General features: G+C 46.7%; 1 protein-coding gene across 2 annotated transcripts in view; it reads right to left on the bottom strand.

Moving 5' to 3' along the window:
- The window catches only part of LOC142590855 (uncharacterized), a 73572-nt gene that overhangs the window by 19937 nt on the left and 27235 nt on the right, over positions 1–26400 (bottom strand). For both annotated transcript variants that reach the window (XM_075703253.1, XM_075703255.1), the window contains one exon: positions 13271–13322. In XM_075703253.1, coding sequence (XP_075559368.1) covers positions 13271–13322 — 52 coding nt within the window. The remainder of the gene's footprint in view (positions 1–13270; positions 13323–26400) is intronic.

The following is a 26400-nucleotide window of genomic DNA, read 5'->3' as shown; positions in this document are numbered from 1 at the left end:
TAAACCTCGAGCCGGCTAGATAGCATGACAATTTCTGAACGGCCCACACGAGACATGCACACTCTTTCTCGGTGGCGCTATACGCCTGCTCACGACTGGTCAGCTTACGACTAGCATACAGGACGGGGTGTTCTACTTCTCCATTTTCCCGTTGGCACAGTACAACGCCCATGCCTCGCTCACTAGCATCGCACTGAACAATGAACCCTTTTGTATAGTCTGGCGATCGTAGCACAGGCTGGCTTGTTAGGGCACTCTTTAGGGCGCTAAAAGCTCTTTCCTTTGTCTCGTCCCAGACGACTGTTTGAGGCTCTGTTTTTCTTAGAGCATCCGTCAGGGGAGCCGCGATAGCAGAGTACCTAGGGATGTACCTCTGATAGTAGCCGGCGACACCCAAGAACGACCGAATATCGGTCTTGGTGCGCGGTTGCGGAAAGTCTCGCACAGCGGCCACTTTTATTTCAGAGGGGCGGCGACGACCCTGACCAATCACGTGACCGAGGTAGACAACCTCGGCCTGTGCTAACTGGCACTTAGGAGCCTTGACTGTCAAGCCCGCTTCGCGCAGGCGGGTTAGCACTGCCCGCAAGTGTGCCATATGCTCGGACCAGGATGCGGAGAATATCGCTACGTCGTCTAGATACGGTAAAGCGAATTCTTGCTGTCCCCGCAACACTTTATCCATGAGGCTTGAAAAACAGTATGGCGCGTTCTTCAAACCAAAACTCAACACTTTAGGACGGAATGTTCCCATTGGTGAAATGAACGCCGCATACCTACTAGCCTCTTCTGTAAGTGGAACCTGCCAATAACCCCTGACAAGATCTAGGGTGGAAATAAACTGAGCGCTACTAACTTTCTCAAGGCGCTCCTCGATGTTAGGGATCGGATAAATTTGATCCTTAGTGATGGAATTAAGCCTGCGGTAGTCGACGCAAGGACGAGGTTCCTTGCCCGGTACCTCAACTAAAATCAAAGGGGAGGTATAATCACTCTCACCTGCCTCAATAACACCGAGCTGTAGCATTTTCTTTACCTCAGCCTCCATAATATCGCTCTGGCGGGGTGACACCCGATACGCCTTGGATCGTACTGGCTCTGTGGAGGTAAGTTCTATATCATGAGTAAGTACAGAAGTCCTACCAGGCCTCTCAGAGAACAGACCTTGAAACTCTTGTAATAGCTGGTGTAGTTCGGTTTTCTGCTCAGGCGACAGCGGTGCTTTACTGATAAGGTCACCAATGACTTGACCGGTGTCTTCCCTGTTCGTCACTGAGCCTAGTCCCGGAAGCTCGACTGGAGGCTCTTCAGGAACGTTTATCATCATGCACACCACTGCTTCCCGTTGTCTATAAGGTTTGAGCAGATTACAGTGGTAAACTTGCTGTGCTTTCCGCTTTCCTGGCAGACTTACCACGTAGTTAACGTCCGACAGTTTCTGAACAATTCGTGCTGGGCCCTCCCACTGCACGTCTAGTTTGTTGTTTAGCGATGTGCGCAATATCATGACCTCATCGCCAACCTCAAAACGACGGGCCCTGGCTGTCCGATCATAATAAACCTTGGCCCTCTGCTGGGCCTTTGCCATTGCTTCACCTGACAACTCCTGTGCCCTTCTTAAGCGTTCGAGGAGCTTAAGCACGTACTCCACCACGACTGGATCGTCGCCCCTACCTTCCCACGATTCTCGAAGCATGCGAAGCGGAGATCGAAGCGAGCGACCGTACACCAGTTCAGCTGGCGAAAACCCCGTAGCTGCATGCGGCGCGGTTCTTAACGCAAACATCACCCCAGGCAGACACAGCTCCCAGTCAGTTTGATGTTCAAAACACAAGGCTCTCAACACGCGCTTCATGACGGAGTGGAGCTTCTCAACGGAATTCGACTGTGGGTGGTACACTGAGCTGTGTAACAGCTTTACCCCACACCTTTCGAGAAAAGTTGTCGTCAAAGCGCTAGTAAACACTGTGCCCTGATCTGATTGAATTTCTGCAGGAAAACCAACTCGCGCAAATATGGACAGTAGTGCATTAACTATCTCAACTGAGCTGAGTTCTTTAAGCGGCACTGCTTCAGGGAACTTTGTCGCTGGGCAGATCACAGTCAAAATGTGTCTGTACCCCGTGGCTGTTACCGGCAGAGGTCCCACAGTATCAATAACGAGCCGTCTAAAAGGCTCCGTAATGATAGGTACCAATTTCAACGGCGCCCTTGATTTGTCCCCTGGTTTGCCCACCCGCTGACAAGTGTCACATGTCCTCACGAAATGGTCTGCGTCCCGAAAACACCCTGGCCAATAGTACTCTTGCAAGAGACGGTCCTTAGTTTTCTTAACTCCTAGGTGTCCGGACCACGAACCCCCATGTGACAAGCGCAACAGATCCTGACGATAGCATTGAGGCACGACCAGCTGATCGAACTCCACTCCTCGGCGGTCTAGATACTTCCGGTACAGGACTCCACCTCTTTCCACAAAACGCGCAGTTTTCCTGGCGATACCTTCTTTGACATTGCAGCGCACGTTTTCCAGGCTGCCATCCTTTTTTTGCTCGGCTATCAAAGCCGTCCGGCTGACTTTTAGCAACCTATCAAATCCGTCTGACGTCGGCGCGATGAGCAAATCAGTAGATAGCTCTTCTAACTTTCCCGCGTCGGGCGTTTCCTCTCCAGTATCTGGCGCCTTTAACGTTACAGACTCAAGTTTATTCAGTTCGGGCGTGCTCGGAATATCAGCTTGCTGCGCCTCTGACCCTTTTTCGTTGTTTGATAACGTCGGCCCCGCAACTACCGCCTTTGCAGCGAGCTCCCGAACCTTCGATCTGGTTAAGGCCTGAACACTAGCTTCACCAAACAAAAGCCCCTTCTCGCGCAGGAGGTGATCGGACCTGTTTGAAAATAGGTACGGGTACTGGGGTGGCAGCATAGATGACACTGCCGCCTCTGTCTCAAGCGCTCCGAAAGGTCCTTCAATAAGCACTTTTGCTACCGGCAGACACACGCTATGAGCTTCCACGGCTTGCTTGATCCATGCGCACTCGCCCGTGAACATATGGGGTTCTACGTAAGACGGGTTAACTACATCCATCGTAGCTGCGGAATCGCGAAGCACTCGGCACTCTTTCCCGTTCACGAGGAGGTCTCGCATGTAAGGCTCGAGAAGCTTCATGTTCTCGTCAGTGCTGCCTATTGAAAAAAACACAACTTTTGGTGTTGTTTCCGGACACTGCGCCGAAAAGTGACCCGGCTTCTGGCACGTATAACAAACAAGCCTCATCTCGAACCGCTTTCTGCGTTCGGCTTCGGCTGCCGCCGTCTCCTTAGGTTCGGTCGCACTGCTTCCACTCGCATCCGCACTACGCGTGTTCCCCTTTGCTCTCATGGGTGTGAACTTCGGCCTCTCAAACTTCGAGCCCAATTCACCCTTTTGACCGTCCTTAGCTCCGCGAGCTCGACGCGTCACAAACTCCTCGGCTAGCTCAGCGGCTCTAGCCACCGTACTCACGTCTGGCCTATCCAAGACCCAGTATCGCACGTTCTCCGGTAACCGACTATAAAACTGTTCTAGCCCGAAACACTGCAGAACTTTATCGTGGTCACCAAACGCTTTCTCTTCTTTGAGCCACTCCTGCATGTTCGACATAAGCCTATACGCAAACTCTCTATATGACTCACTTTTGCCTTTCTCATTTTCCCGAAACTTCCGACGGAACGCTTCCGCAGACAGCCGGTACTTTTTTAGCAGACTCGATTTTACTTTGTCGAAATCCTCTGCCTCCTCTCTATCCAAGCGAGCGACTACGTCGGCCGCCTCGCCGGGTAACAAAGTGAGCAAGCGCTGTGGCCACGTTTCCCGAGAGAACCCCTGCTTCTCGCACGTTCGCTCAAAGTTAACCAGGAACAAACCAATGTCCTCTCCAAGCTTAAACGGCCGCATCAGGTCAGTCATTTTGAACAATACGCGTTCTCCTGCACCGTGTGCCTGACTTCCATTACGAGCGCGTTCCATCTCTACCTCAAGACGCTTCATTTCCAAAGCGTGTTCGCGCTCTTCTTTTTTCTCTTGTTGCTCTCGCTCTTTCTGTTCTTTACGTTCACGCTCTTCTTTTTCTTTCTGTTCTTTACGTTCACGCTCTTCTTTTTCTTTCTGTTCTTTACGTTCACGCTCTTCTTTTTCTTTTTGCTCTTTAAGTTCGCGCTCCTGTCTTTTTGACCTCTCCTCAATAGTCTCAAGGCATTCCGACAGCTCGTCATCCTCCGCCTCTAACTCAAGAATAGCCTTTAGCAGTTCAGGTTTTCTTAGTTTGTCTGAGACATCCAGACCCAACTCTCTTGCAAGCTCCAACAATTTCGGTTTGCGCAACGACTTCAAATCCATGGCTGCTCTGAATGCTGCTTTCTCTACTGCTTACTATTGTCTTGCCGCAAACTAACCCGGCAGCAACGACAACCACAATTACCAGCTCTGTTTCTAACACTAACAAAAGCCTGGCAAAGCTCAGAAGAAGAAAGTCCCGCACTCACCAAACCTCGCAGGCAGGAATTCCGCGCAGTCGTTCCGCTGCAGGCAACCAGTCGTCACACAGGGCTCGTTGCACTGCTCCCGGATCGTCGTTGAGCTGCTCAGCATACAGTCAACTGCATCTCTTCGCTGCTGGCCTCCGTTGTCGCGATCTCACCGCTGGCAGACAGTTGTTTGAAGTCGGAGGCGATCTCACCGCTGCCAACCAGATGTTTGGAATCGGACCGCTGGTACGATCTGTTGGGAACTCGGCGCTGACGCCCGTGGTTGTACCTGGGTCGCAAGCCCCAAGGGTAGCGTTGGCCTGGCGGCCTGGGGTACAACTGGAAGCATCCGAAGGTCCCGGCAAAGCATGAGTCGACTGGTAACAACGAAACAACTTGTTTATTTTAACATCGCAAAGAGTTGGCGGTCAGGTTTGACCGTAGTAGAGAGACGGGAGAGCACTTCACTCAACAGAAGAAATCGGAGCCCTCCTTTTGGCGTCCGGGGGCAGCTGTTTTTATACTCTCGCAGTTGAGGGCAAGAAGGAACCCCTCAAAAGACGAGCACGTGAATGTACAATGGGCTAATGGTGACGCACACTGCCGTAGCGATGCCGTAGCACCATGTCGAGCACGATCTCGTAGCACCCTGTCGTGGCGCTGCCGGTCGGACACAATGACTGTAATGAGAGGATGGTCCCTGCTTTGGCATCGCCTGTTTCGGGCACAATGACTGGAACGAGATCCCTGCTTTGGCATCGCCTGTTTCGGGCCCAATAACTGGAATGAGATCCCTGCTTTGGCATCGCCTGTTTCGGGCACAATGACTGGAACGAGATCCCTGCTTTGGCATCGCCTGTTTCGGGCCCAATAACTGGAATGAGATCCCTGCTTTGGCATCGCCTGTTTCGGGCACAATGACTGGAATGCGAGGATGATCCCTAGGCGGTCGCATCGCCGCAGTCGCGCCTGGAAACACCTGGCGATGAGTGTTGCGGCGACGACGATCGGGCCAAAATGTCTGCCGCCCCGCCGCAGTCGCGCCGGCAAAACCACGTGTCGCAGGCGAAACGCAACAATACCACGGGGAGCTATTCGACCAACGTAATGCATTCAGACAATTCACGTTACACGGCTGTGCTAGAGGAAACGTACAATTTTTCGCTGATGCGGTGGGTTTTAGACTTTTTTTCGCGACTGTGAATTAAAGCATTTTACAGCTCAAGGAAATACAAAGAGTAATGTTTTCACAAAAGTTGATGCCATGTAAAATCAACACTTTGGCGGCAGCGACTATGCGATTGCGTTACATGGCTTTACATAAAGTTACATGGGTCGACGTGGCAAGATAATCTACTAGTTAAGTACAGTTGATCAGACTATCGATAGTGGTAGAATCAATACGTCAAAGAGAAATCGGGGAACGAGACTCATCGCCAGTCACACCGCGGGGACGTTGTCCTTCAACATTAAATATCGTCATTTTTTACGAACACTTGCTTTATTTAGCGCTATGTGCTGGCTAATTTACAAGTGGTAAGGGAATACATCTACTTAGGGCAGGTAGTGACCGCGGATCAGGATCATGAGATGGAAATAATCAGAAGAATAAGATTCGGCTGGGGTGCGGTCGGCAGGCATTCTCAGATCATGAACAGCAGGTTGCCACTATCACTCAAGAGAAAAGTGTATGACAGCTGTGTCCTGCCAGTACTCACCTACGGGGCAGAAACCTTGAGGCTTATGAAAAGGGTTCTACATAAATCGAGGACGACGCAACGAGCTATGGAAAGAAGAAGGACGGGTGTAACGTTAAGAGGGGGGAGGGGGGTGTAAGGAGAGAAAAGAATGGGTGAGGGAATAAACACGTGTTAATAACATCTTAGTTGAAATCAAGAAAAAGAAATGGGGGGGGGGCACGGGCAGGCCATGTAATGAGGAGGGAAGATAACCGATGGTCATTAAGGGTTATGTACTGGATTCCAAGAGAAGGGAAGCGTAGCAGGGGGCGGCAGAAAGTTAGGTGGGCGGATGAGATTCAGAAGTTTGCAGGGACAGCATGGTCACAATTAACACATGACCGGGGTAGTTGGAGAATTATGGGAGAGGCCTTTGCCCTGCAGTGGGCGTAGCCAGGCTGCTGCTGCTGATGATGATGATGACGATGGCTATTTTCCTTTCAGAAATGTTTCGCCACGCTGATGCGGGCATGCCGTGGATAGCCAGAACCGGGGTGTAGTATCAAAAAAAAATATGGAGGACGCTTACGCTTCGCCTTTAAGAGTGGGCCGCGATAGCATTCAAAGATTCCCGACTGCTTCTCACGCTTCCTGGCGACTGCACCTTATGTAACCGTAATATTTACCGGGAAACGCTAGCGGTGAACGCTATGCACGAAGGCGAGTTTTCTGGTAGAAACGCGCCATCTTGCGTGGGCCGATCCCGGAGATATATAGCGCACAGCTTGCAGCTAGCGCACGGCTTGCAGCTTTGCAGCTTTGCAGCTAGCGCACGGCTTGCACGGCTTGCAGCTTGCAGATAGCGCACGGCTTGCAGCTTGCAGATAGCGCACGGCTTGCAGCTTTCTTAACGCTGTCGCGTTAAGAAAGCTGCAAGCCGATTCAACCTCTAGTTGCTTCTGAAAGGCAGTGCCCTCGCGCGGGATTTAGGGGTGAGAACCACAGAACTTGTAGGCAATAAAACTGGTAGCCTGGCTAATTGGCAATGATTCATTTTGAGCACCGCAGCTCCAAACAATACGAGTACATGGTAGTAAACAGGGCGGACGCATAACTCACAGCTATGCGCAGCTACACACAATGCTGCTGCATTTTACAATGGGTATGTGCGCACGGATAGTGAAACAGACAGACAGACAAGACAGACGAACGCAAGCAAACAAAGAGAGAGAGTGACTGTAGGGAGGAAGACGCGCTATTTTCTGCAACCCTTTAGGGAGCACGGCTCAGTGCTCTAGGGAAGGAGGACATAAAGAAGAAAGAAGAGAGCGATGGTGGAAGCGGTTACAGAGCCCGTGGCACTCCGCGGTAGCCAGGCGGCGCATTTACAAGTTAGGCAACAGTCCGTGTCCTCCAGCAACGTGAGGAGGTGTCTCCTCACAGCGGCGGACGAGGAGACCGTCGAGGCACCCAATACTTCGTTTCAGGCATCAGGCGCAACGCTGTGGCGGCTAGAGAGACTTCTTGCAGTGGCTGCGTACTTGATGTGCTTGATCGTAATTGTGCGGGGCTGCTCTTTATAGAGGCTTAGTATTGAATGAAAAACTTTTTAATCGTCAGAAACAAAGAAAAGGTGGTGCACGGTTATCTAATGCGTTGTTTTACAGCGAAGCTGCTTATGGCTACGTTCTGGCGGATGTCGTCTCCGTGGACATAGGCCAACAATTTTTCATACGTGGGCCGATCCCGAACATAGTGCAATGCCGGGCCGACCCGCGGCGGAGGTGAAGCAGGCGTTAATCACTCCCCGTACGGGAGCCGATCCCGAAGATTGTGCAATACCGGGCCGACCTGCGGTGGAAGTGTAATTCACCATTAAAGGGCCCATGCACATCTTCGCTGGTCATCCTTCTTCACAAAGTCAAAGGGCACTGATCTTTTAGATGAAATTGTTTTTCATTGCGCTTCTTTTCAGTTTCTTTCTTTCCTTTCTTTTTTTTTTTTTGCTGGCAGCCCGTTGCGGTAGCCTCACGTGCTCGCTCGCGCGAGCATACAGCTTTGGCGTGCAGCGAGTCATGGACGGAACGGGCGGAGTGATAAATTTTCATCACCGAACTTCTTGCGCAGCTTGCACAGCGTTAAAGAATACAATAAATTATGGGATTTTATGTGCCAGAACCACGATCTGATCATGAGCCACGCCGCGTGGGGGACTCAAGAAATTTGGACCACCGGGGGTTCTTTAGCGTTCACCTAAATCGAAGTACACGGCTGTTTTCGCATTTCGCCCCCACCTTCCACAGCGTTTCACCTGATGTGTGAAACGGACTATAATTTGGCCAGAAGCGCAGGCCTCAGTGACCGCGTCTCAAAACGCTAGGTGTCACGAGGTTAGAATGCGAGAGCGTTCTGCTTACCCCGGTACCATCTTTACCGGTGGTACCGGCGTTGTTGCGTGGTGCCGGTGGTACTACCGGTACCACAGGGGCCACGGGTACGACTGGTGTCATCAGTAGCGCTGGTAATACTAGCATTGGTCTACATTTTTAGACTGCACATAATCACAGGATTGGCTTTAGGCTGCACTACCTCCGGGATCGGCCCACAAAAGAGGCGACAGGCAAACAACCGATACATAAGAGGGGTGGTAACTTTCCAAGAAAGTCATTATTTCTAAAATAAAGTATGTTACTATATAGGCGATGATTATTAGTAGGCAGATCGGAGTATTACACAGTATCACACAAGGTATCACACAGTAAATTGTTATTTAAATTACATAGCCTGCTTAGAAACTCTCAACTTGCCAACTGGATTTCAGCGTATTTGAACAATTGCCACCAGTTTGTTGCATTCAAGGGCCATCAATCTAACCAGTTACCAGTGAAATCAGGTGTCCCGCAGGGCTCGGTCCTAGGGCCACTCCTTTTTGTTATGTATATAAGCGACATGGCAGAAGATATCTGTCAAAGTAAAACTGTACGCGGACGCCTGTGTCCTATATACGGAGGTTAATGATCAATCGCATCAGGCATTGTTAAACAATCATTTTCAGCGTGTTGCTTCTTGGTGTAAGCGGTGGCAGGGCCGCTATCTTGTAGCGATGCCTTATGCCTTATTCTATGCTATTCTTATCATCCACCACACGTGGCCGCCTGATCCCGTTGATAATGTGGGCAGGCCGTCGCTCTGACCACTGGCCAAGCGCGAAAAGCCTCAAAAAGCATAGAATGGGGAAAGGCATCGCTACAACATACCGGCTCTGGCAGATGTGTGTAAACTTCGACAAGACCGTTTTCATGCGGATCACTCGAAAGAAGGGGCCCTTATCGTTTCCGTATAATTTTAACAATGTGATTTTGTCTGAAGTGTCTGAATACAAATATGTTGGGCTATGGATTTCAAACAATCTTAGGTGGAATAAATATATTCACTACGTTACAGCGAATGCTTATAGACAGTTATTCTTTTTAAGAAGAACGTTAACTCTGGCTACCCCTCCTGTAAGAAGATTAGCATGCAAAGCCATAGGCATCTCTCCTTATGCCTCTCTCACTTTCTGTCCTCCCAGTCTTAAATTATGCTGCTATAATATGGGACCCCTATACAAAAGGTAATATTCTGAAACTAGAGAATGTCCAAGAAAAAGCTGTACAGTACATTTATAACAGTTTTCGACGCAGCTCAGTGATTGAACTACAAGCTCGCGCTAACCTAACCCCGTTATCCGATAGAACCGCTCATCACGACTAAAATTTTTATATCAATTTATTAAGTGGCACTACAAAGTCACCGTTAGCGAATGGATTACATTTTCTTCCGGTTCTTCAACACGCCAAGAACATGAACTAACAATAACACCTTTTCGTTCGCATAATGACTCTTTCAAGTATTCATTTTTTCCACGAACAGTCAGAGACTGGAAGAACCTCAGCAGCTGTATCGTTCAAGCAGACTCTTTGTCTGCTTTCGCATCCCTTCTTGATGGCTGAAACATAATTGGTTATTTTATAGTGACTGTCTATATGATATATCCGTTGATTGTTCCTCTGTTTCATTTGTACATATGAGTGAATGAATGAATCAATGAATGTTTATTTTGACAGAAACAAAATACAAAGAATCTCTGTCAAAGAGGCTGACAAAAAGGCACGACTAAGTGTCAGTCCCCTTCCCCGACCCGTTCCCAGTGCACAAAACACTCAAGCACACAGGGCAAGCATGGTGCACAAAGTGGATACATACACAAGAAAATGAAAAGTACATGAAATACGTAACAGAAATACTGAATTTGATTTGTGTACAAAAGAATGAACAGTCATACCTGAAGCGACAGCAAATACATGTTCAATTTTTTTTAAAAGTGTTTAGGGACGTTGATTCATTTATTATAGAGAGTAAGCCAGGGTGATGATTCAGAAAATCTGCAACTATGAATGCCTGCTTTTGCACGCCGTAATTGGTACGGATCTTGCCCTTGTTGTAAGTTAATTGCCTTGTGTTTTACTTATGTTCATTCGGGTGGTATGCTTTAAAAAAGGCGCTTTCATTGAGTCTTACCTCTTTAAATATTGCAATGGCTGTTTTTTTGTTAATAAGGTTTTATGATGTTCTAATACAATTCTTCTTGAAAAGCGGAGCGGAGTGGCTTCCATAGGGCGCATTCTCAATTACCCGAATCATGCGTTTCTGTAAGGTTAGTAAACTATGGATGTTGGTTTTCGTCGTGGTACACCACACAGATAAACAATATTGGAGGCGCGAATGCACTAGGCTATAGTATAATTGTTTTTTTAATCTAGAAGGTAATGGAGGCTTTAATTTATTATCACACCGGTGGATCTCGCAATGCTTTTTTTAATGTTGCCGACATGACTGGACCAGTTTAAGTTTCCTTCAAACGTAACACCAAGGAACCTCTGGCACGTAGAACGTATAATGACTTCATCACAGATTGTAATCCTAAGCTATCATAGCTATATAATATATGATAGCTATATGATAAATGCTTTGCTTAAATTTTTGTGTGTTCTTTCTTGACTGTGACCTAGGCATGTACATATATTTTGTTTGCCATTATGTTGTATTTTCTCTCATGTATTGTATCCCACCCTACTAAAATCCCAGTGGGGATTGCAGTATCAAAAAAATACATAAAAATAAAATAAAAATAAGATAAACCGTAAATGTTGCATAATTGGACCAGTATTTCAGACTATGCCATTCTGCTGCTCGCGTTCTATTCGTGGGCAAGTTCCATTATTCCACCCCTATAGCTATTCGCCTTTGCACGTGAGTGTAGTCTCTTGTTCTCTGTCGCCCTGTGGCACCGCCTTCATAGCATATCAGCTCGAAATTCATATTTTTTTTGCTTTTCTCTTTTTGTCTGCTTATATAGGTACAGATTGAAGGACTGTTTGACTGGTATGAAGCCTATGAATAAATATAGAAGTGGTGGCAACACTTCGCAAAGCAAATACTTAGCAGCCACCAAACTTTTTTAAGGCGTGGGTGGATGCACACTAAAATATGAAAATTTACAGGAAATAAAGACTTGCGATCAATAGATTGTAATGAACAAAATGAAAAACGACAAGCAACGTCTTTTGCCAGACAGATAAAGAAATAATATATAGATACTAATAGGAACATCACCACCAATGTATTGGACAAGGAGAATACAGAACTGAGACTGAGCAGATAATACATAAAAAAAAACACTTAAGAAAGAAACAAAACGAAATGCATGAAAAAGCACGAAATGCTAAGTGCTTTCTGATTAGGCGTTAGAGTTTACATTATATTATTTGCGGAGGTCGTCATATGAGCTACTGAAGACATGCAAATTGTTTGATGACAGTAAGTTAGGAGCAATTGAAGAGTGTAAAATAGACGCTCTTTTCCCAAGTTCAAAAGTGTTGTGCCTGCCACCAAACTTTCTCCTTGTCCAGTGGGATAACCTAAATGACAAATTCGTAAGTCTGCTAAGGTGTGCAAATATTTGTGTTCTTACGACTTTCTATTTATAGGCTAAATGTTCTACTCAATGTGTAATTGTGTATCGGGTGTGCCTTAATCATACATGCAAAATCTCCAGAGTTTTCGTAAAGCTCACGCATTTGCAGTCGTTCTATGATTTAAATAACGTTACGTCAACTTGTACGAAAAATAAGTCTTCGTAAGGTTACGTGGCAGACGATTAAAAAAGCATATAAAATTGTGATGGTACTTTAGAGCTGTTTTGTGGTAGCCCAATATGTCATATTTCCAGAAGGGCACTTCCTTTGGAAAAGGTTATTCGGATAAGTTCTTACAGGAAGTCAAATCGGCAACTGCGAAGTCCAGCAAAATGTCGCATTGTTTTCTAAAACAAGGTGCACATTATGAGTCGGCTCTTTAATGTTTACTGCTGCTGTCGTGCTGGCGTTTACATGTGGATAAAGTAAGGTGCATATGTACCTCATAAAAGTTGTGTTCCCAGGGAAAACATTAAAAATGGAGTCCTTCCTGTTCCCCCTCTCTCTTTGCTGTCTCATCTGCGGGAAGTTTACGAATTTCATAGGTCGCAGGTTGGCAGGTATCGCCTTAACTATTCCTGAAATATAAAATAAAAGGTTTGTAGAGCAGCAAGATGGCCATTTTAACTTAACAGTCTTGATTAAGATTAATAACCATCATTATACCCCGTACCAGTTGGAAATAACTTAAACGAGAACTGAACAGCAAGTAATTAAATAGACGATTTAGTCCTTTTGGAGGCCTGTATAGAAGCCGAAGAAGTACGCCTTTGACTCGAGCAAATTTTTCTTGGTCTGGCCTGTGCATTGTTGAGCAAAACTAAGGTTTGTAGCGGCATGTTTATGGTTACTCCATTTTATTTGCTATTGAACGTAAAGCCTGGATTGCACAAAAGAAGACTGAATGAATATCACCTAAGTAAGCTTTCTCTCGCTTACTAAGCTGACCATAATTTTAGGTCCGTACGCTTGTTGCCTGCATCATTTGCGCAGAAGATTGAGTGCATCTCTCGTACGGCAGTGAGTTCTGTGTAGGGTGGGTTTTGTGGCTTGCATTACCACTACGCATACCTCGTGGAATGGTTGACCGCAACGTCATGGGCGGGAGTGGCCGGCTGCTTGCCTGCAATGCGGCAAATGTCAGCTGTTTAAGCAGCCCGCCTCGTGGTAACCGTGAAACTTCTACCCCTGTCTCTTCGCTCACAGTGCCTGCAAGCGCAGTGCGCAACTGAGAGCCGCACAGTCGGCATATAGGTCACAAGGAAGCACGAGAATAATAATAAAAGAATGACACGTGACAACGCTAATGTTAAGGTAAACAACTAGCTCAACTCATGATGCAAGTAAACGAGTAAATTAAGGTAAGCGCTAACATGCACGTGGAACTACAAGCATTTGACAACAATTACGCTTATTGTAGATATATCAATCCAGAGGTGAAATTTCAGACGAGATTTGAAAAGAAAAAGAAGTACAAATACGTTCATTTAGCAGTGTGATGTTGATCGGAATGCGACTCTACTTGCAGGTATAAAAACCACGCACATCTTAAACAGGACAGTGAATAGGCACGCGACTGTCCCGTCTAAGGTGCGTGATTTTATTAAACCTGCAAATATGAACCAACTATCCCAGCAACACGTTCTGTTAATGCGATTCTACAGTTCTATACACACATAAGAAAATAATGAAGAATGATGTCCCCCGCCGTGGTTGCTTATTGGCTATGGTGTGAGCCTGCTAATCGCGAGTTCGCGGGATCAAATCGCGGCAACGGGGGCCGAATTTCAATGGGGGCCAAATGTGAAAACACCAGTCTACTTAGATTCAGGTGCACGTTAAAGAACCCCAGGTGGTACAAATTACTCCGGAGTCCCCCACTATGGCGTGCCTCATAATTAGATCGTGATTTTGGCTCGTAAAACCCCGTAATGAAAAAAAAAAGAATGATGTCTGAGTGTTGCAAGTTGGCATACGTGCTGTATGATCCAGGCAAAATGAAAAAAAAAAATCGCGACCCCTTTGCAGTCCGTGAAGATGGTCGAACAACGAAGCTGTGTTAGTTCCACCGAGTGTTATACACAGTGCAAGTCAAACTTCGCAAGCAGTGTATATTGTAAATATTTTGCTTCACCATTCTTTCACCTCGCTCGGCGCTCGGGCGTTTTAACTCGGCCTCTTTGGCGCGCAGCTCGAGGTCGGCCCAACGACGACGAGCCTGTCGTCGCTAACTCTCGCTGACGCTCGCGGTAGGCAGCTTCTTTCTCAGGAGCACGCACTGCTCGTGGTCTTTCCATAGTCGTAGATGGAATGGAATGTTCGGAACCGCTAATCCACAGCTCCGTGTATTGGGCGCAAGGCCCACCACTGGAGATGCGGGCGCTGCGATCATTCTGACGATTGGTTGGATTGGTTTAACGATTGACGTGCCTTCTTGCTGGCACAAGAAGTGCCGGCAGCCACTCGCTCCTAGTATCGCATTTCAATCGCTGGGCACTTTTCGTTGGCCACGTACAAACCGCCAGCGGAACATTTGTTTCTTTCGAGGCAGGGAAGAATCAATCGCCTATAAATTCGATGCCGAAAATGCACCGTGTGACAACCGTATCAGATTCGAGTATAAGATAGCATTCTTACAGGGGAAAAAAAAGGAGCACCGTGGTGACAGACTCCCAGACCGCTTACGCAAGCTACCGCAAGGGGAACGTCTCTCCCGCGGCACTAGCGATCCTCACCAAATGCAAATCACCGGGGCGGGCTGTTGAGCTCGTGTGGGTCCCGGCTCACTCGCAAGTGGAAGGCAACGCACTCGCCGACCACTATGCCCGAGAACTGTCAATCCGGGCCGAGGACGAGCCAGAGCTATCGCACCCCGTTACAAGTTACAAAGAAATCACACAAATGTATAGAAGCGGCAGATGTAGGCTTCCCCGTCCGCATCCGCAACTCAGTCGAACGCAGCAAACGATCGTGCGACGCACGCAAGCGGGGTCGCTAGCGCATCCGGTGCTCTTGCACAAGATGTTCCCAACAGAGCATGACACTTCATGCCCATTTTGCAGACGATCAAAAGGTACTCTAGCACACATGCTTGCAGAGTTCACTAAACTTAAGAACCCCCCACCATCCCTCCCCCCCCTCCCCCCCCCCCCGAGCGATGGGAGACCTTGCTGTCTAGCCCCGACCTACCGACCCAGCTCGCGCTGGCGGCTAGGGGCCAGGAACTGCTGGACACATATGGGACCTGAGAAGAAGGTTCCACCCCATCTGGTGCCAGCGCGCACCAGCCGTTACTAAGGGCTCAGTATAAAAGTAGATTCTCTCTCTCTCTCTCTTACAGGGGGAAAGGGGTTATTCCAACCCCTTTGCCCCTGAAGAGCTTTGTTGATGACCGACGCGACGTTGAGTACCTATGTGACAAAACTGCATCGTTAGAGTTCCGGTGCCAACGCGCATGAGCGTTCATACAAATGTGCTCACAGCTTAGCAGGCGCCCTAAAGCGTCGCGAACCGCCGTGGTGCCAGCGAGCAGCGCCGTTGTCCGGTTCCATCTTTGAAAATCCGCCCGTGGCCGCCGACTAGGTTAGACCGCAGGACCCTCCCGAACACTGCCATCCTGTCGGATCTTATAGTTGTATACGGGCTGGCGGCCACGTTTTCTCAGTGATGAAACGAACGACACCAAAATGTCCCCATTGCAACAAATATACGTCACAAAGACCAGAATTGATAAAAAAAAAGACCTTGCTAACCTTTCAACGCCTACATTCTTGACCAGTAGGTAGGCTTAAAAGATGAATTAGGACCTTTTTAAGAACTGCTTCAAGCGCACGGGAAACAGGGACAAGAAAAGGCACGCACACTTGCTCGTATGTGTGTATGTGTGTCTTTTTTCGTCCTTCCAGGAGTTCTTTTTTGTCCTTCAAGGAGTTCTTTTTCGATAGACCAGATATAGGAAAAGAAGACAGAGACTCTCTTAGACCACCTAGCACGTGGACACCGGAAACCGAACAGTGCCCAGACCTCGATTTATACATAAAACTGATATCAAAGGAAATTCTAGAGTCAACGCGGCATTGCCGGAAACGCAAAAATTTGACCCCCGAACAACACCAAATACTTAAAGAACTTGCGAAAAGGAATGATATTCTAATAAAACCAACAGACAAAGGTGGCAGTATCGTAATCTGGCCTATAGAAAAGTACAAGAATGAGGCCTCTAAACAACTGAGCAACCACACCCATTACAGAAAACTCGACTCTAACCCAACTTCAGACTACAGCAATATTGTAATAAACACAATGGTGGAGCTCCGGTCCAGGGAACTAATCACGCAATCTGAATATCGCTTCATGATGCCCAAGAACAAAACAGCATGCCGCTTTTGTCTTCTTCCTAAAATACATAAAGTTCCGGTCGGAGAAATATTTACAGCAGAAATCCCAGGTCGGCCTAGTTTCTAATAACAACACACCTACTGAGTCACTATCTAAATTCTTAAATCACCACCTGTCAAAGATACTCACCACCCTCCCATCTTTCGTTCCAGACACGCCGCACTTCCTTCGAATTATCGACGGCATCAACGCCAACGAAATCCTTTCCGACCGCGCTATTCTAGTCATTTTGGATGTTTCTGACCTTTACACCAACATTCCCATGAGTGAAGGAATTGAAGCCGTTTCTAGATCCCTCGCAATCAATCCCCAAGCGCGCGCTCCTGAAGTTTACTTATCGCTCCTTAGGTTAGTTCTCACGCTCAACTATTTCGAATTCGATTCTATACACTACCTGCAAATTTTCGGCACTAGCATGGGTACGCCATTCGCTCCTACGCATGCGAACATTTTCATGGGACAGCTTGAAGCAGACCTGCTGAAATCCTACCCTTTAAAACCCCACACCTATCTACGTTACATTGACGACATATTCATGATATGGGAACACGGCAAAAGCGCCTTAACCGACTTCATTAGCCATTTCAATCGCTTTCACCCGAGTATTAAATTTACTGCTCACCACTCTCCTAGTCAGATCAACTTCCTGGACACGACGGTCTACATAGAAAACGGAAAACTGAGAACGACACTTTACCGGAAGCCTACAGATAGCCAGCAATATTTAGACTACAACAGTCATAACCCGCGACATTGCAAGCAAGGAACTTTTGTCGGACAAGCGAAACGTATAAGAAGAATCGGCTGCGAAGACTACGATTATATCTACCGCCTAAATGACCTTAAAACAACGCTAGCAGAAAGAAACTATCCCCAAGTTGCTGTCGATAGTGCTTATGATGCCGCGTCAAGATTGGAGACACAGTCGGAATTGGCGAAGAGAAAGCCCACACTAGAATCTGACAGACTGGCGGCCTTTATAACAAAATATTCTAATGCACTCCCAAACATAAACAACATCCTAAGAAAATACCACCCAATATTATCAAGTAACGAGCGTCTGCGAAAAGCGTTCCCGGATGTACCTAGGGTTACCTATCACCCAAACAGGAACATTAAAGACATCTTAGTGCACGCAAAAGTCAGCCAACAGCATTCCCCCGTAATAAAAGCATGTCGTCGCCCTAGGTGCAAAACCTGCAGGCACCTTCAAAGTGACATTAAAATTAAAAGCACCGCAAATAGTTATACAGATGAAGTCAAATCTAGCTTCACTTGTACAAGTTTGGATGTGATTTATATGCTTGAATGTTCCTTCTGCAAGAAACAATATATCGGTGAAACAGGACAATCAATGAACGTCAGATTAAACGGACATCGCGCGGACACAGCTAAAAAGTTTCCCAAAGCCGTTGCCGGGCATTTCAACCAACCAGGTCATAACTTTGATGAACTTAAACTTTACATCTTACAGTCAAATTTCCGTTCTGAACGAGAAAGAAAATACAGAGAATCATACCTTATCCATATGTTCAAGACATTGCAACCAATAGGCATAAACGTTTCAAAGGGAGCTTTAGAATCTATTCGCTATGCTAAACTTCAAGCTAAAAGGCTGTTTCACATGGAGCGATTTTCAGTCAGTGACACAGCGAATTCCGTCGCTCAGCGACCGCCGCGACGTCGTGGGCTCTCCGCGACTGGATTCCAACAAGTTGGTCGCGCCGTCGCTCTGTCGCAGCGATCGGCGCGATGTGGGAGGGGCAATGTGCGTTTCACAGCGCGTTGGTAGCTCTGTGGAGCAAGGTCCCGCGTCATTTCTAGCTATGTTAAGGGCGTACCCACCAGCGTTTACGGCTTAGGAGCTTCATATATTTTTTTCTTTCGCTTACACAATTCGTTTGAAAGGAGAAGCCGCACGCTATCCAGATCGGCAGAAGGACGCTACTTCAACACAAGGCACGTACCCACTTGATTGCCGCCGTCGTCAAGCTCTTAATCCCTACAAATCGCGCCAGCTGCTTATATACATGCACACTCAACATTAGTTTGTTCTTCGCAAAAGCAAATAATCATCCAGGGCAAAAAGTTGCGGCTTCCATAGTAACAACGAAACTAGAGTGTACTAAACGGAACCACCCACCGGCGCCGCGCAAGCCGCACGCTCATACTTGCGGTGTTGTGCAGCGCCTCACTCACCGTATCTGCAAGCTGCCGTAAAGTCTCAACCTTTTTAAACGTTACAAATGGTGTACCTATTCTATTATCGAATAATAATAGGAAAATTCGAATATTTGACTAGTTTCCATGTTGTTTTTATTTAACGATGCAGACATGGATACTTTGTGAGCAAGAGGCAACCTTGCGCATCGCTGCGACGGATATCGCGCTGCCGCAAACGCATGTGAAAGCTGTGAGCGAAAATCGCTCTGCGACGTGCGCGGCAGAACGATTTTTTTCGCCCCAATCGCGCCATGTGAAACAGCCTATAGGCAACAACACTTAGTTTGATTTCTTGGCGCATCCCCCCACCCCCTCTTTTCTTACTTTTTTTTTCATTCTTCCTCTTCTTTTTTTCTTCAGCCGGTGTGTCAGACACCCTTGACACGCCGGCTAACACGCATGCGTTGACAAATGGGGTGGGGGGGGGGGAGGGGTGGCCCCGGCTTTGACCTTGTGCAAAGCGTTCCTTTACTTTCAATTCGACACGCTAACACACCTTCCCTCGTTTCCGCGTCCTCCCGCCTCACACCCTCTCCCCTTTAGAAGAACCCCACCTATACATACTGTGGCGAGGAAAGCGCACGTCGCCTTGAAGAAGACAAGTCCACTTGTCGAAACGTTGGCTCCTGCATTCGCCTTGTTCATGTTTTGCTCATCGTCTTTTTTCGTCCTTGTATTTTGTGCGCTTGAACCAGTTCTTCAGAATGGAATACCAACGTGCTCAGACTGCCACATTGCTAAGGTATGGCCGCAAGACTTTTTCAAGCACTACCATATTTACTGCCCCTATAGGTGGCTAGTCTGCCGGTTACATTTTCAACGAAACTATTCATTGGCAATCCAAATGATACTTTAATATCCTTGCTGCAACAAATTATGTCTTACGTCATTAAGAACACAGTTCACTTAAAAATGCGAACCTTTCTAATCTTTATATGCCTATACTTTCCTGACCGTTAGGTGGACACAGAAGGGCAAAGTATCGTCATCTTGCGAATTTGCGTGATGATGATGGCTTGACGTACGATAAAGGGTCAGATTTTCGGTAAAGCCCGGCGTAAACATTTTCGGGTTAAGAAAAGAGGGCAAAGCGAGAAAAAGCCCTTAAGCGCAGAGTTACAACCCCACGAACAAAAGAAATAACAGGCAGCGGTAACTCAATGAGGTGGCATATACGAGGGCTTACTGGACTGACGCCTGCTCCTGAGGTCGTGTACTATACGTGAAGCCTGCGGTTAAAAGGATGATCCAGTGCCGTCGCCGCGAGTGGCTCTTACTAACACTCCTAGGGGCAACCTTGTGCGCATGCGCAAATACCCGGGAAATTGCACGTGAGTACATGCGTCCGCCACGTTAGCTCAGTGGTGTGCCCACAGCGTCGCACGCGTAATGCGAAACTTGTGTTTTCGGCTCCCATTGGCGGCAAGTTATCTTTTCGTACTCCTTCATTTCTCTTTATACCTCATTATTTCTGTATTTCAACTAAACATAACAGTTAACTTCGCCCATTCTTTCACTAGCTTCATAGTCTGCTTTCTTCATGTGATTGTAACTAAGAAAGAATCGAACCCTGGGTCATGCATATTCTTCTCGCTCGAAGCGCCGAGTAATATATTTGAGGGAGAGAAATAAAAGGCGTGTCTTTATTTGCAGGCGATGGCCTAAATATGATCGGGAAAGATGTTTCAGTCTTATGTCCTTCAGCGAAAAAAAATTATGTAACTAGAAAAGAAGGCTATTTAAGGGAGTCGCGCGTGAGCGTTGTTGTGTGACTTGAAGACGCTTACCGGTGCAATGTTGCACGTTGTGATTTCGTGCGGTCGGGCTTACTGAAGTCTGCCGCGTGATTCCGGGATTAAAGAAAGACGAATGCTATTACTGCTGCGCTAGTGACAATTGAGGAGATATATTTTCCTTTTAGGACTGTTATGTTAGCGTCATAGGAACTGGATAAATACGCGTAATTAGGGGCGCGATCTTGGAAAGAATCAAGTGTATCGACAGCATGAGCATGGTGCGAAGGTCAGACGGTGGTTGCGTATTCTGGCTTTACATGCATGAAGCAATTCGTGTAGCCATGGCCTCACAGACTGCGCGTGTTGGCAGGCTTTGCTCCGACCGTCCCATTCGACGCGCTCCCGAACAAAGAAATGAAATGCGGCGAGCACGCGCAGTCGCCCCCAGATGGCGCTGATAGCCGAGGGCTCCGGCTAACAGCGGAGCCTAGAGCTCCGCTGTTAGCTATTTTCAAAATGGTACATGTAGTTGGCAAAGAGAGCAAGGAGTGCAAAATGGCCAGTCCAAATTTGAACGTTGAACAAATGACCAATATAGTCACTAGAGTCGAGGAAGAACTCGGCAAATGGCCAAATAAACAGTGGGAATTTAGTGAGCTTCTAAGTGTAATAACGACAGAAATACGGAACGAGAAACATGTTCGGGTTGGAAAGAAAAAAGGAAACCGAAAAGATGGTGGAACAGGGAGGTACGAGAAGCGATCGCCGAAAGACAGAAAGCAACCCAAGAGCGCATGCAGGCAAAGAAGGCGCAGTTCATCATCATCATCATCAGCCTGGTTACGCCCACTGCAGGGCAAAGGCCTCTCCCATACTTCTCCAACAACCCCGGTCATGTACTAATTGTGGCCATGCCGTCCCTGCAAATTTCTTAATCTCATCCGCCCACCTAACTTTCTGCCGCCCCCTGCTACGCTTTCCTTCCCTTGGGATCCAGTCCGTAACCCTTAATGACCATCGGTTATCTTCCCTCCTCATTACATGTCCTGCCCATGCCCATTTCTTTTTCTTGATTTGAACTAAGATGTCATTAACTCGCGTTTGTTCCCTCACCCAATCTGCTCTTTTCTTATCCCTTAACGTTACACCTATCATTCTTCTTTCCATAGCTCGTTGTGTCGTCCTCAATTTGAGTAGAACCCTTTTCGTAAGCCTCCAGGTTTCTGCCCCGTAGGTGAGTACTGGTAAGACACAGCTATTATATACTTTTCTCTTGAGGGATAACGGCAACCTGCTGTTCATGATTTGGGAATGCCTGCCAAACGCACTCCAGCCCATTCTTATTCTTCTGATTATTTCCGTCTCATGATCCGGATCCGCCGTCACTACCTGCCCTAAGTAGATGTATTCCCTTACGACTTCCAGTGCCTCGCTGCCTATTGTAAATTGCTGTTCTCTCCCGAGACTGTTAAGCATTACTTTAGTTTTCTGCATATTAATTTTTAGACCCACTCTTCTGCTTTGCCTCTCCAGGTCAGTGAGCATGCATTGCAATTGGTCCCCTGAGTTACTAAGCAAGGCAATATCATCAGCGAATCGCAAGTTACTAAGGTATTCTCCATTAACTTTTATCCCCAATTCTTCCCAATCCAGGTCTCTGAATACCTCCTGTAAACACGCTGTGAATAGCATTGGAGATATCGTATCTCCCTGCCTGACGCCTTTCTTTATTGGGATTCGGTTGCTTGCTTTATGGAGGACTACGGTGGCTGTGGAGCCGCTATAGATATCTTCCAGTGCAGCGGTGGCGTAGAGGTAGAACACCCGCCTCGCGTGCAAGAGGTCCGTGGTTCGAATCCCGGTGCCGGCAATTTTCTACCGGATTAAAAAAAAAAAAAAAACAATCCGCGTGTTGATAAAATTGCACAAACAGGCCTGGAGTGTGGCCTGATCCCGGTGACCAGAACCGGTAACGCACTCCCTCACCAGAGCAGGATTGGCCACCCTGGTGCAGTACTTGGCCACAACCTCCTATGAACACAACAATCAAAGGCGCAGTTGCCGCAGGATAAAGTAACGGGTAAATGGGGAAATATACCGGGAGAAGAGAGAGAGAGAGAGAGAGAGGAAAGGGGAAAGGCAGGGAGGTTAACCAGAGAAAAAGATCCGGTTGGCTACCCTACACTGGGGAGAGAGGGGAGGGGGAGGTAAAGTGGTAACAAAGTAGAGATACCGGGAGAAAAAGTCTATGGTTCAAATACTGGTGCAAGCAAAATTAAAAGGGGATAGTGAACTTTGGTTGTTAGAAATACGTAGGCAAAAGAAGGCTGCACCTAGAATATTTTGGAACCACATTAAATTATTAGGCAGGAAGTCAAAACAATACAACATATATTAGAGGAATATGAAAACAGACTGGAAAGAGAAGTGGCAATAAATTATATCCGAAAAATAACAGCCGAATATTTCCAAGGCAATGACGAGGTTGTATTTGGAGAAAAAAAGAGCATGAAAAAGACCCAAGAGGAAAAGGAGCTGTTGCTGACAAATTTAAACTGGAAGAAAGCGGAAGAGAAAATTCCTAAGCGCACAGCCACAGGGCTGGACGAGGTTCCCGTTAGTCTGATAAATGAACTAGGACCAAAAAGTAAGGAAGCTCTGTTCAAAGCAGTGGAAAAAACTTTAAGAGATAGACGAATACCAGACAGTTGGCGACAAAGTATGATGAATTTAATTTATAAGGGTAAGGGGGAGAAAGACAGAATTCACTCTTATAGACCGTTGACCATTGCATCGGTAATATACAGGCCAACAATGCAGGTAATCAAATTAAAGCTTCAAGCATGGGCAGAGAATAATGACATTTTGGGAGAACTTCAGAATGACTTCAGAATAGGCAGCCGCTTGGATGATATCTTGTTCGTTCTTACTCAGTGTATTGAAATATCAAAAGCAGAAAGCAGACCGTTATATGTGGCCTTTTTAGATGTTACAGGAGCGTATGACAATGAAAACTGCAACATTTTGTGAGATATTCTGGAGGGGAAAGGCTTAGGCGACGATTGTCTACAGCTTTTGAGAGAGATTTACCTAGAAAATACCGTTTGCGTTGAATGGGAAGGGATGAGGAGCACGGAGAAAGTTCATATCAATAAGGGACTGAGGCAGGGGTGCCCTTTATCCCCGCTGCTGTTTATGATGTACATGGTGAGGATGGAGAGGGCGCTAGAAGGACGTAATATCGGGTTTAATCGCTCATACAAACAGGCAGGTACAGTAATAGAGCAGCAACTCCCAGGTTTACTTTATGCGGACGACATTGTGTTGCTAGCTAACAAGCAAAGTCATTTGCAACGTCTGGCTAATATCTGTGGACAGGAAGGCGAGAACTTAGGTTTGAAATTTAGTGTTAGAAAATCGGGTGTTATGGTATTCAATGAAAACAGTGAACAGACAGCGGCAATACAGGGCCACGAAATACCGCGAGTAAAAGAATATAAATACCTTGGTATATGGATAAACGAACGCAATAGATATATGGAAACACAGGAAAAAACAATAACAGTAAAGGTGAAATGCAGCCATAATGAAGCACAGGGCGCTATGGGGATACAATAGGTACGAGGTGCTCCGAGGTATGTGGAAATGTGTAATGGTTCCAGGACTTACTTTTGGAAATGCGGTTGTTTGCTTTAAATCAGGGGTACAACCAGCACTCGATGGGAACCAACGGTCAGTGGGTCGCCTCGCATTGGGCGCTCACGGGAAGGCTACAAATGAAGCTGTGCAGGGTTATATGGGCTGGAATAGTTTTGAAGTGAGGGAAGCTCGCAGTAAAATTGAGTATGAAGAACGACTGAGGAATATGGAAGAAAGTAAATGGGCTGGGAGAGTGTTGACGTATCTGTACAGGAAAAACATTGATTCACAGGGGACGAAAAGGACTAGGAAGCTTACCAGCAAGTACGCGGCCTGTAGGGTGGGCAACACAGCAACAAAGATCATCAAGCAAAAGGTCAGAGAGGCTGAAATAATCTCATGGGTGGCAGCAATGGAAAAGAAACCTGCCAAGAGTAACTATACTTAAGAGGAAAAAACGAAATCAGGAAAGAAAGAATTCATAAGTCAAAGGGAAGCTCATTACTTTTCGAAGCGAGATCGGGATGCCTTAGAACACGCACCTATCAAGCGAGATATAAGAAGAAAGAAGAAGCATGTGCTCGCTGCGGTAAAGCTAGGGAAACTATGGAGCATGTTTTAATAGAACGTGAAGACGTCTGTCCAGCGGTCGATTTAGGCACCACTGGCCTCCTTGAAGCCCTTGGGTTCAGCGAGAGCAGTGGAAAAGTAAACATGTCAGGAATGAGGATTAGTAAGAGGCGATTGGAGGATTGGTGGAAGAAAAGTAAGAAAACGACAAAAAAACGGAAACGTACAAAAGCAAAGTTCGCAATAGGGGTAAGAAAATTTGGTTGCGGGAGTTAATAGGGCTTCTTTTCTTTAGCCTAGGTAGGACATTAGGCAGTATAATAGCAAGAGCTTGATGGCGCAACCCACCGCCCCGTTCCAAAGGGGACTCTCATAACATCCATCCATCCATCCGGCGCACGCGACGGCGGCCGTAGAAGGCAGACGGCGCGAGATCTCAACGTGCACCCTGCCTGTCTGTTCACGTGTTACGCAAGGTTTTCACAGTATACCCAAGGCAATTTTTCTGCTCTGCCTCGTACATTTTGATGCTTCAACCATCTAGTCTTCTAGTGCCCTTATTTTTTCCAGTACTTCGCTGTATTATTATCCACAGGTATTTTAGTACTCATGTTTAATACTTTTCCTTAACAAATCATGTTAGGGTTCACACACCATTCATTGCATCTGAACCTGGAGCTTTGTGCCGAGGCATAGTTTAATTGTTGTTGCATTGTCTCACCTCATTTCTCTTTTCTTCTTTTGCAGTTCACTTGAGGGAATTCAGCAATTGATATGGAAATAGCCGCATTGTAGGTCTTTGTTAGGAGGCACGCCGTGGTGGGGGGACTCTAGATTAATTTCGGCTGCCAGCACGCCCTTACCGTGTCCCCAATGCATGGGACATGGGCGTCTTCGAATTTCGCCCCCGTCGAAATGCGGCCGCCGCGGAAGAGATGTCATCTTGCGATCTCGTGCTCAACAGCGGAACACCATAGTCGCTAAGCGAACGCGGCGGGTGTTGTTACGTTCTGCGAATAAAGCTTTTGTTACGTTGATGCTTATTTTGCTTTGTTGCATAAGGCTTGTTTTACGTTTATGCAGATATAGTTTTCCCCATATCCAATACCTTCCTGAGAGCCTTAAGGCAATCATAAATAAGTATATTTTCTCAACCCTACAAAGCCCAAACGCCATTACACACACACACACACAAAAAAAAAAGAAATTAAAACAGTTTGTTTACAATTATTAATGACTATGGGGGGCATATTTATACGAAGAGAGCAGTGAAATAATAATTGTTTAAGCATTAATTAGTACGGCAGATAATTGATTTGTTGAACTATCCACATCTAAAGACTCCCTCCGAAATATGAAAAACATGACTGTTTTGATATGTCGGAGCGCATATGCTTAGATAGGCAGAGCTTAAATAAGAGCTTGAAATTCAGTGCATTCAAAGTGAAACGCTGGGCTTTGTGGGGTAAATAAAATATACAGGGCCAAAGCAGACACTCGGATGAGATGAGACACGCAGATGTTTGTAGTCAGTTTAATTAAGATTGCAATCATACTGTTAATAACCATGGTAATGCCTGCTCGGGCTGCAACCATGATAAACTAATAAACAAGTAAATAATGACATAATTTATC

The sequence above is a fragment of the Dermacentor variabilis genome, chromosome 8 (assembly GCF_050947875.1).
Source record: "Dermacentor variabilis isolate Ectoservices chromosome 8, ASM5094787v1, whole genome shotgun sequence".
In the NCBI taxonomy this organism is placed as follows: Eukaryota; Metazoa; Arthropoda; class Arachnida; order Ixodida; family Ixodidae; genus Dermacentor; species Dermacentor variabilis.
Note: the sequence above shows the minus strand (reverse complement) of the source record. Positions and strands in the feature narration are given on the sequence as shown.